At 53.5% G+C, this 11,072-nt stretch overlaps 2 protein-coding genes across 2 annotated transcripts; one reads left to right on the top strand and one right to left on the bottom strand.

The window, feature by feature from the left end:
* Nucleotides 1–1,821: 1,821 nt before the first annotated feature.
* Nucleotides 1,822–7,396, bottom strand: E0L32_010749 (uncharacterized protein; the record flags this gene model as incomplete). The annotated part of the gene is made up of 2 exons (XM_031133401.1): nt 1,822–6,924; nt 6,989–7,396. 2 exons carry the CDS (start codon nt 7,394–7,396, stop codon nt 1,822–1,824), a joined length of 5,511 nt encoding a protein of 1,836 aa, XP_030989038.1.
* A 1,648-nt stretch (nt 7,397–9,044) lies between these two features.
* E0L32_010748 (uncharacterized protein) lies at nt 9,045–10,622 on the top strand (the record flags this gene model as incomplete). Its single annotated transcript, XM_031133400.1, has 8 exons — nt 9,045–9,129; nt 9,194–9,243; nt 9,312–9,356; nt 9,410–9,557; nt 9,620–9,700; nt 9,760–9,839; nt 9,888–10,214; nt 10,269–10,622. 8 exons carry the CDS (start codon nt 9,045–9,047, stop codon nt 10,620–10,622), a joined length of 1,170 nt encoding a protein of 389 aa, XP_030989037.1.
* Between the last annotated feature and the right edge of the window lie 450 nt (nt 10,623–11,072).

The following is an 11,072-nucleotide window of genomic DNA, read 5'->3' as shown; positions in this document are numbered from 1 at the left end:
CAGAGGGTCTAGAGTCGAGTTCCAAAAGTAGCACGGAGATATACGTGTAGGAGTGCGTGAGAGGGGAGGGAGAGAGAAAAGAAGAGTAAAGCGGTGACACGCAGAGCAGGAGAGACGGGGAGTGGGATGGATCGAAGTAAAGTATCCCGGGTGCTCTACTTGGGGAAACAAAAGAAAAGCAAGATTCGCATCCCCAGCGTCGGCAGCCACGAATAAGGTATTAAGGTAAAAAAGGTTAACAGCGTTTCAGCAGGGGGAAGCTGCTTCTGCCGATATTGATTGATCCCAATGCAGACTACCTACATGCAATTTCATCTCCCGAGCAGCAACGCCCCTTGTCGATCGCTGCTGGTCAGGTACCTCCCTACTATGCCTACTGTCATCAAGGTACCTACGCTTGTTTGCGCCCTAGTATGGGATATGGATGACGATGTGTTGGATTGCACACAAGGGGCAGCTTGCGCGCTTGCTGGCCCATCTCGCCTAGGCCACCAAGGAGGTACCTACCTCAGCTGAAGAGAGGACCGACTCTACTTCGCTTTACCGCAAACAGACAAATGGGCCGCCGCGGACTCAAAGCAAACATGAATTCATTCCCTTTGACCACCACAGTCACATCTCGCTCGTGGTACTCTCCCTAGTAACTGGAGTCGGGTCGCTCAAAGGGACAGCTCAGAGCTCGACTGCAGTCATCCAATGGGCAGGCAGATGCCGCCGGTCGATTGATCGCCCTGGCCTTGGTCTCGATATCCATGATGGCCGTCCGTGAGGCGAGTGTGCTGTCATTCATCCCTGGTCCGTCCTTCAACTACCGGCGGCGCTCCAGAGTGTCCCATGGCTGCCCGTCCACCCTCCCACACAACACACACCATTTCCCTGGAATCGATACCTTTTGATTCCGCGCCATGACGTCGCCGTGCTTCACCAACTCCGTCAACGTTGTCGCACCCGAGCATACTGGCACCAAAAGCCCTCAAATGGACACCCTCCGTCGGTGGTGACGACAATGCCCAAGCAACGGGTACCACCAGACGAGGCCGATGTCAGATCAAGCAAAGAGCCAAGATGGCTCGGCGCAGTCAAGATCTCTTGGGCATTCTTGGGGGATGCGGGTATTACCCTCCCAAGCTTTCTTGGCGCCTTGGCCCCAAATATCCTCTGTAATATTGCTCTCTTGGCGAAAAAGCGACGATCAATACGCTAAGGATGAAGCCTGTTCGCAAGTACGGAGTAGGTAGGTATGTTGGTATGTAAATACTGACATGTTGCAGGGCGCAATTAAGGCGCGTCACTGCAAGATATGCGCATGGATATATTTACTACAAGTACCTAGCTTGACCAACACGTGTGGCATCAGGGTACAGTGCAGCATCGCGCATCCAACTCACCCCCAGCATCGCTTCCTGTGCCTCCTATTCGCTTGATACCTATCCTGCCAACGGTTGGTCATCTGGCCTCACCGCATCAAAGATCAGGTCTGAAAGAACAGTAGCCAACGAATCAGGCGCGTACCACTGTGGCTGAGCCCGCTTTGCCCCTATGTAGCATTCTTAACTACCTACTTGGTAACGTGGTGGAAGACAACTCCAGATTCTATATGTCCCGTGGAGGGGATCACCACGCAGGTGGTAGGCCCCGAGCGCGAATCGGGATCCGAAAGGATCCTTGTACATGACCATGCAGACAGAGCAACTATCAAATTTCCCTCACACTGAGCGCCCAAATGCCCCCCACGGGCGGCCTCCCGCCTCCCGGCTTACATGCAAATCGCTACGCCAAAAAAATATAATCATACAACACCAGATAAAGCCTCAGCGCGGTCTACGAACGGTCCCTGAAGCTCTGACCGGGTATCCCCTCCTGCACGCTCCCCCTTCTGAAAAATCGCTGCGATGGTGTCAGGCTCACGGCCGGACTGCCCAGGCGCGGCCCGGGGCTCATCGCCGGCGGTATGCCGGTGTCGAGCCCCCCGAGCACGCTGGCTCCCAGACCGAGCGCGGGGATATGCGCGTCTGGTATTGGGCTCAGCGTCGTCGATGGCGCTGCCGATACACGCGGTGTCGCGGCCACCGTTTCGTTGCCCTGGTCAAAGGCTTCCTTGTAGAAGGCCTTGAGCGCATTCGCGTCCTGGCAGAAGGCCTCGAGCTGCTCCAGCACCGATTCGGGTTCGGGCGCCGTCCCTGACTGTAGCGGGCCCCCTTTGACCGTGATGTTGGGCGCCTGCGCCTCCGTGTTGGCCGGTCGCACCATGGGCGAGTTGAAGAAGGTGGGTTTCACGATGGGCGACGAAAACGGCGTCGCTTCGGGTGCGGGTCCCGGGAAGGGAGTGTACCCACCGCCCGATACGCCGCGCCCCGGTAGACCAAGTCCCCGGTCCGCTGAACCTTGTTGCTCGAAGCGTTGCTCTTTTTCGCGCGCAGCCACGGCCCTGGCACTGTAGACTCTATTGGCGAGAATCAGGATGTCGCCCTCATCTGTAATCTCGGCGAGGAGCACGCCGGAGCGGTGGATGAATTGCGTATACTTGAATTCCGGCTTGCCCCAGGAATAGCTGACATCAACATTGCTCGGGAAATTTGATGCTGCCTCCACGTCAAGAACGAAGTCGAAACGACGTAGCAGTGCTCTCTGATAGAAGAACTTCCCAGGCTGGGCTTGCGGCGCAAGCGAGTTTGCTTCGTAGTAGTTTACGGGCTGCTGTTTAGGCGGCCGTTCGGCCAATGGAATGATATAGGGCCTCCGGAAGGGATTCGTCTCAGAGATTGAGCACGCCTCACCAAGCGGGACCTCAACCAGACGCAGCCCGTATGGGAGTGTTTCTCTTGCCCATAACTCGATGACGTCCTCGATCAGTTTCGCCGTAACATTAATCCAGTCGATCCTGACGTGGTAACAATTGTCCGGGTTGTGGAGTCGGTCATAGTGAAGATCGATCCTTTCGGGTCGGTATGAACGTTTCCGATGATCAACATCATACTTGATAACCTTGCTGAGAACAACTCTTGGTTTCTTGCCTGGTGGGATCAGCGTTGTGGGCGTCGATGTGCCAGAGATCGGGGAGTAATTCTCCTGAATCGAGGTCGATCGTGGCCCCCCTGGACGTGGAGAATCCCGTGGTGCCGTTTCGGTCAGCGGGGTGGCAGGGGTCGACTGCTCCTTTCGTCTTTGATTGAACCATCCTTGCGATGGTTTGGCATAGTCTGCGGCGATACGGTAGAAGTAGTTGCCGTCTTTGAAGGGATGCCGTTTCGAAACGTGGACAAAAAGGCCTGGCTCCCGTCTCACCTCTTTGCTGACACCATCTTTGTTTTCCTTGTCTCTCTCTTTCGCCCTGTCCTCTTCAGTAGCCATGAGCATGTTTCCAAAGTCCACCGCATCCTCTCTCGTATCCAAGTCCTCGAAGTTGTCAAGCAGCCAGCTGGTCATATCGGAGCCAATGAAACAGTTGTGATAAAGGGTGAGATGCCACCTGCGGTTCTGCATGCGTACGCCCCCTGTCTCCACAGGCTGTTGCATAGCTTCAGCTAGGGCAGTGATGTTGACATTGGTTTTACGAAACTGATCAGCATTGGTGACTAGATGGCCCTTTCTGCTGCCTGCTTCCAGACCTTCTAACAAAGGCAGTGTTTCGAGCTCCGCGGCAATGACGACTGAGGGATCGTCCGTTTTGTAGACGATATCCAGCGGGTTGGGATCTCTTGTTTGACCACGCCCCACGCTCTGAAACCGGCGCTCGGATGGCGGGATGTATCGGTGCTTCTGCCATAATTGGCCAAGCCTGCGAATACCCTCGAGCCGACATTCTTCTTGATCCTGATCAGAAGCCGCCGGCCCCTTACAAGGAATGGGAATGAAGACAAATCTGGCTCTCCAGAAGCGGAGGTTTTCTGTCATCTCATCGTGATGGCCGGCAAGATATGAATCGATGTAATTCCAGTTTCGCTCAACGCGAGGGGTGATAATGTCAATGTGTGCGGTCTCATAGCTCCGATCCAGGATTGTGCGGATTGCCGGCTTGTACACAGGCATCCTTCCGTCGCCGCTAAATGCCGAGTCGGTCGATTTGCGAATATATATGTTGACCTCAACCTCGCTTCCATTGACACATGACAACTGGTGAATGATGTTGCCGACAGTCATGAAAACGCTGGTGCCATCCTCTGCCGCATGCTGTCGCGAGAATACATCGGCAATCTTGAGTTGCTTTTGGCCAAAGGCATTTGCGATGGCTTGACCTACAATAACCTGGAATCCTTGCGAGAACCGCAAGCTCACTAGTTCACGGAGCAACTCTTCTCTGCTCCTCGGCTCTTCGCTCATCTCGTCTTCTAGCTCCTGGGAGATATTGTAGGGCTGCTGTTGGTACTCGGATTCGAATTGTGTTTTGGTGGGGAAGTATTCTGTTGTAAGTGGTACGGCAGCAGGAGCGCAGAGAGCACGCCACTTCATAGCTTTCATTTCTGACGGTCGGGGAAAGACGTGTTGCCAACGGCTGTAAAGTGCTGTGTCGTCGATCTTACTTGCAGCAGGGTTCGAAGGATTGAGGATGGTCAACCAAGGTGACAAGGCTGCAGTCGGCGATAGTGTTGAGGGCAGCTCAGGGATCGCATCCGCAAGGAGTTTGGAGTTGTAGAGCTTGGAAGCAGCCTTCTGTGCCTCTTCGGCTCGTAGAGCATTTGAGAATCGCAGGTCTCGATCGTGCGACGTGAGGGTTTTAGACGTCATGGTGGTCGCCATGACAGAACCGGAAGCCATCGCACCAACGCCGTCTAGCGTTTCTTGAGCGCTTTTGATGACGATCGGTCGGCTGGGGGTACCCTCCCGAAGAGAGTTTATTGCGGAAGGGTAGCCATGAGATCCAACCCTACCCGACGAAGGCGTGCTGGTCCCGCTCACTGCAGTCTCAGAAGATGATGGCCGCATTTGGCCCTTAGTCGGCGTCATTCTGGACGAATGTCCTGCCAGGGGCGTAGGAGCCACAGACCTCGACGCGGCTACCGTCTCCGCCTTGACCTCTGCTACAGCAGCCTTTGGCGCAGCAATGCCAAAGCCTCGCTGGCCTAGACTGATCTGGCGCATGAACTTGGGTGCTTTGACTGGTGACACAGTTGCTTTGGTGCTTAACAAATCAGTGCCCTTGCGTACGCTAACCATGGATTCTCGTCTCTCAGCGCCAGATCTCTGTGTAAAACTTGACGACAAGTGTGCTGTAACTGATGGGCGGCGGTCGCCGATTGATGTACCGAACAATGTGCTGTCTTCCATCAGTTGCTTTCGAGTTCCCTCTTCAAGCTCCCGGCCAGACAAGTGAAGTCGGGAGCGTCTGGTCTTTGGTAAACGTGCTCTGCCTTCGTCAAACTCTCGGAGCTGCTTCCATAGCATCTTCTCCTGTGGGTTCGCATATCTGTCGGGGACAAATCTGTGGCCGTAAACATGGTCGTAGAGCGTGTCTGGGATCTTTCTGTTGTGGATGACAAGCATGTCTTCGAAGTCCGTGTGGCGTGGCCTGGGGGTGGTGAGTGGCTGAATGGCCTTAGATGGGAAGTACGGATCAGTGTGCAGAGGAGCTGTCTCGATCTCGTTCGTCTCGAGCACACTTCTCATTTGCAGGTCATACATCCGACAGCGAATGGTGAAATGTTCGCGAGACTTCTGATCGGTGTTCTCGAGGACAGAAAGCGCGATGCCCTGGTAGAAGAGAGTGTCGTCCGAGGTCCCATCCCAGAAAGAGACATGAAGCCATTGCGGGAGTGCATAAGACCACTCATTCGCAGGGTGACTAGAGAAGGAATCTCCTCTAAGAGTGATATCAGTACCTTTACTGGGAGAGAACGAGCCCACAGCACTGTTGTAGCTCCCTACAATCGGAGTCTGCTGTTTGGGAGTGCTGTCATAGCTGAGATAGAGCTTTGGTCGTGTTGTCGCACGACCATCGCGGTATTGAGGATTGCGGTAGCGGAAGAGGGGCACCGAATGAAGCGGCATCTTTGGAACGCAGATGAGATCTATCCCCAGTCCATTGCCAACCAATGCCTCTGTGGTTCGCAGTAGGGCATCGTACTCCACTTCGAAAACACCAGGCCCTGCAGTAATCACGGCGACCGAAATACCGGTCCGCATCAAGTCCCTGTCGATGTAGTCGTGGGCGAATAAGGAAGACGCCATATTGATAGCCTCCAAGAGATTGCCGTACATAGCCAAAGACGGTTCGGCTTTGATCTGGTGTATCGCTGATTTCTTTCCTTCAGACTGATCCATGGAGAGTGCCCCGTCCGGCTGCATCGCTGTTTGGTGGTAGAGATTGATGTCACGGCGAAAGTAGTTAAACTCTCGCTTGAGCTGGTATAATATTTTGGTCCACTCGCCACTGGCCATTTCACTGACCACAATACGGTAGAAATCCTTGTAGGGCCGCTTGTTTCCGGAGCTCTGAACGCCGGTGTAGTAGTCATCGAGGGTGTTGCTCTCCGCAAGGTCCGTGCTTAATCCCGTATCGTATTCCACACGAGCAAACATGGCAATACTCACGAGATGTTTGACCTTCAGTACCTCCCACTTCTTGAAGAGGGCTGGCAGAAATCCGTTCACCACCTTGTTGAACATGATTTCGCCGGAGCCGTCCGAGTCGAAGTCCCACATCTCCCTTGACATCTGGATGAACAGTACATACCGTGCAGATTCGCTTCGGAAGACTGGTTTCGTGTTTGACCCAAAATACGCAGACTGAACTTTGCGGCCTTCCACAAAGACGGCTGTGATCTTGGCTTTGATCGTACCAAGAAACAAAATGGATTGGCCCTTGTACACGGTCCTCTCTGCCAACTCTGTCCTTGTCAGCCTCCACATATCCGACCTCGAGAGGTACTGGTCCTTGAAGGAAAGCTCGACATGCGATGCCTCGATGGCAGGGTTGCTGCCATCAACCTTGGGCAGAGTGCTATTAGCTCAGGCTCGTAATGGCGACAAATCATCATGTCACATAGCATACCGGAGTCAGAACAACGCTTGCGCCATTTTTCATACCAAAAGCATCGGCTATACGTTTCGCAACATAGAGCTCAATCTTTGGATATCTCGTCTTGAGATCCTTTGGCATATCCTGGGCAATGAACAAGTATCGGCTCGCTGCAACACCATCGCTGTTGGACGGCTCCTGGCTTGATTGATTCGGCCACTTTTCCTGTGATGACTGTCGTCGAAGGCTTCCGTAGGAAGGCTTCTCAGACAGGGTATTGATGGCCATCAGGGTGCCAGGCTTGATTTCATGGTCGAAGAGGTCGAGGTTGAGCATAACATCCTCGCTGACGAGCGACTCGTTTACCGTCACGACGCATTTTCGCTCCAAGCCATTGCGCTTCCCTTGGGGAAGCTCGCGCACTGTCGAATGGCTAGACATTGTGTCAGGGGATCTAGGGCCATCGAGATGTTTGTCAAGGCTTGTTCGACTGAACTGGCGAAGGTGTGACGACCAGTGCGGAGCCTTCCGCGGCGCCGACGACGACGAACCATTGCGGGACAGCGGCATGGCGGAACTCATATGTGGCACCGGCTGAAGAAAGGAATCGCATCACCATTTTGGGGCTGCCCGTCTCTAGTTGAGGGCGGAGAGGTGTGCACAAGGCGAATGCAGAGGAAGGTAGTTCAATTGCGATTAGAAGCTAGAATTGGCTCGCTGAAGCTAATGATGCATGCATAGCGGCAGAATGATGGGAGCTCTGATTGTGGTGGCACGCAAGGCTGTTCACCGCCTTTGATTTCCCCACGCAGCCCCTGCACCAAGGTAAGTACAGCGCTCTTGACACCCCCCACTCCGGCGGAGATCTTGTAGCCCAGTAGCGAACTATCACCCGGAATTATCCCCTTCAAGTGTGGTGACCACAGGCCTATTTTTATTACCCAATACTTGATCCCGTAATAGGTGGCACCCCCCTAGAAGGGACGTGCTTGTTCAGTTGCCATGTTTGTGTGGTCGCCACACTTGAAGGGGGTTGTTTCACGATGATGCACAAGGCCTGAGCGCGCTCCTACACTCAGGCGTTTACTCACAACATCTGGCAGCTCCGTGTGAGACCCGATCGGTCCTTTGTTGGCAAGTACACAAACAGGTAGTGGGTGATCCAAGTCGACACCCGACTGGAGTGGTCACCATACAAACTGCTCATCCTTGAGGCAACACGGACCCTTTTGTCAGACTTGGGTGTTTGCTGAAAGGCAGGTTGATACAGAGAATGAGATGCGTTGGGTCAGTGTAAGTGCCAACTCAGGGGGCTAATGCAGCGAACTGAGGGACTTAAGATACCCATTCTTTATATTTAGACACCTACCTGCTAGGTAACTTGATACCTATACCTAGGTAATGTATATCCATATATAGGTTAGGTAGGCACCTAAATTATGAGGCTACCTACCTGAAGCACACAAACTACCTAAGACTAGATGATGTGGTGTTGACAGCGGCGAGCGAGCCCCTTGCGGCGGTTGCTTCAGCGCCTATCTCCCCGCGGAGAATAAGTGCCTCGGGACCTAGCGAGGATCCTTGCAACGGCGGCGAATGTCCCCACAGGGCCAAAGCTTGTTACACTTTTTGGGTCCTAAGCAAGCGCAGACTTATTTCCATATATCGCCGCTTCCCTTCTCAAAAGTCGCCGCGGAAGCGTCACCAGGTCCCTTGATCTGTTTCTGTTTCACGTATCCTTCAATTATTGTGTTCCCATATGATCCTATAAATTCTTTTTTATTTTCTCTCTCTTGCTCATTTGCACATCCTCTACCACCTTCAGAGTAAACCTGTTCGCCCGCAACGTAATCCGTCACCTGGCACAGCTCACGTTTCGGGGCGGCAATCACTTGTTAACGGCGAACTAGCGACCTGCGTGACACCTCGTTCTCGACATTCTACCCTGTCCTTTCATCTACCTACCTGCCTTACGTTAATTCCAATCTCCTTGGCATCCAGCCGCAATCATCGCCCAGGCACGCTCACGCAAATAGACGACCTAGAGGAAAGGAGAGCCTCGCGAGAAATCGAGACGAATAGTTTCAGGATGGCATTCTTCAAATTGACCCCGAAGCGACGGCTCATGGTGACAATTGGCATATCATTCTCATTCTTCGTTGCCGAGATCGCCAGTAAGTTCCCGTCAGATCTTATTGCCAAGCTCTGATACAACTGGTGATTAACTATAGCCTGCAGTTGCCTTCCTTACCAAGTCGTTGGCCTTGTTAGCCGATGCTTTCCATTATGTAAGACCTACCAGTGTCTCATACTCCTAGGGACTTAATATTTTTGTCCTGGCCTGACCCCCAATCAGATGAATGATTTGATCGGATTCATCGTCGCCCTTGTGGCCATAATAGTGAGTCAGTTCTGCAAAATTTCCACTGACAGACAATTAACGGTCTCCCGCAGATTTCAGAGCAAAGCAATTCTCCCCAAGACTTGTCTTTCGGCTGGGCCCGAGCCAGGCTTCTCGGAGCCTTCTTCAACGGCGTCTTCCTGTTCGCCTTGGGCATCAGCATCTTTCTCCAGTCTATCGAGAGATTCATCTCGCTTGAGCGTAAGGCAACTCGTTCAAAACTTGTAGACAGTTGTCACAATTGTCACTCACACTGGCCATAGATGTCCAAAACCCCAAGCTGGTCCTCATCATGGGCTGCGTTGGTCTCGGCTTGAACTTGATCAGTGCCGCGTTCCTGCATGGTAATCCAAGTGTTCCAACAATCATAGTGTGCATACATGTCAGGCTAACGTCTCAACAGAGCACGATCACGGTCCACCAGGGGGTGCAGACAGTCCTGTTCAGGAGCATACTGTCAACGGCACCAATGGGTCTGTTGAAGTGAGTTCAAGGTAGTCCGTGATCAAGTCTCTACACTGGCGCTAACAGGTTTGTTACAAGCTGCCTCGACCGCACGCCGAGCATCGCCACAATGTTGCCAAGCTTAAGAGTCCAGGCCACGACCTCGGCATGCTTGGTGTCCTCATTCATGTCATTGGAGATGCAATCAACAACATTGGCGTCATCATCTCGGCACTCGTCATCTGGTTGGCGGATTATGATGCACGTTTCTATGCGGATCCAGGTACTAGTGTTGGGATCGCCTTTATGATCCTCATCTCCGCGATCCCTCTCGTCAAGAATAGCGGCACGATCCTTCTCCAGAGTGCTCCGCGTGGTGTAAACATGGAAGACGTCAAGCATGACCTTGAAAAGGTTCGTACAATTCAACCTTAACCCTCGACGTCCAGTGCTGATCCCGAAGTTCAGATCGACGGCATCGAATCCATCCACGAGCTGCACATCTGGCGGCTGGACCAGAAGAAGGCCATCGCCTCTGCTCATGTCGTCGTCGAGGACCAATACATCAGCAGTTTCATGGACAAAGCCCGCACAGTGAGCGAGTGCCTGCACGCCTACGGCATCCACTCTGCCACGCTTCAGCCCGAGGTGGCTGTATCATCTCAGATTATTGCTGCGGCTAGCCGCGATGGGGAAAACGCCGACTCGTCCGCAACCGGCGTTGCCTCCATAGCATCCTCGCTACGCAGGCGGAGACTCGAAAGTACAGAGTGCCAGATATTATGTGGCAGTCTCTGCGAGGATCTCATGTGTTGCAAGTGAGGCGAGGTTGGCAGCTGAGCTGCTCGTCGTGCCTGCCCTCCACTAGAGTCGGCTGAGAGGCGACTATCTTATGCATAATGACATTTGCATCGCATTGCGCCTTTGGGCTAGACTACTCTTAGGGGAGGGCCTTTCAAGCTCGTCGCCAGCCAGTCATGCCCGAACGTGGCTCTTCTGAGAGGGCTCGACAGGCCGGGGACTGCCGGCCCCGATCCCGTGGCTTCGGCGAAGAAGCTAGAACAAGTCTGCAGAAGCGACCACCTAGCAACAGTGGACGTGGGGGTCATGCGAAATTCAAGTTGGAGTTTGGAGTCTGGATGGGTGCACAGGCAGAGATGATTCTTGCTCGTCGCGCCAACGATTCTTGCGACTTGGAAAGCAGTGTACGATACTACTTGGCTTGTACAAAAGCGTGATGACGATTCAGTGCCGTCTCCATATTTTCTCAGG

Source organism: Thyridium curvatum, assembly GCF_004353045.1.
Source record: "Thyridium curvatum strain D216 chromosome Unknown NODE_90_length_160628_cov_78.948000, whole genome shotgun sequence".
Classification (NCBI taxonomy): Eukaryota; Fungi; Ascomycota; class Sordariomycetes; order Thyridiales; family Thyridiaceae; genus Thyridium; species Thyridium curvatum.
Note: the sequence above shows the minus strand (reverse complement) of the source record. Positions and strands in the feature narration are given on the sequence as shown.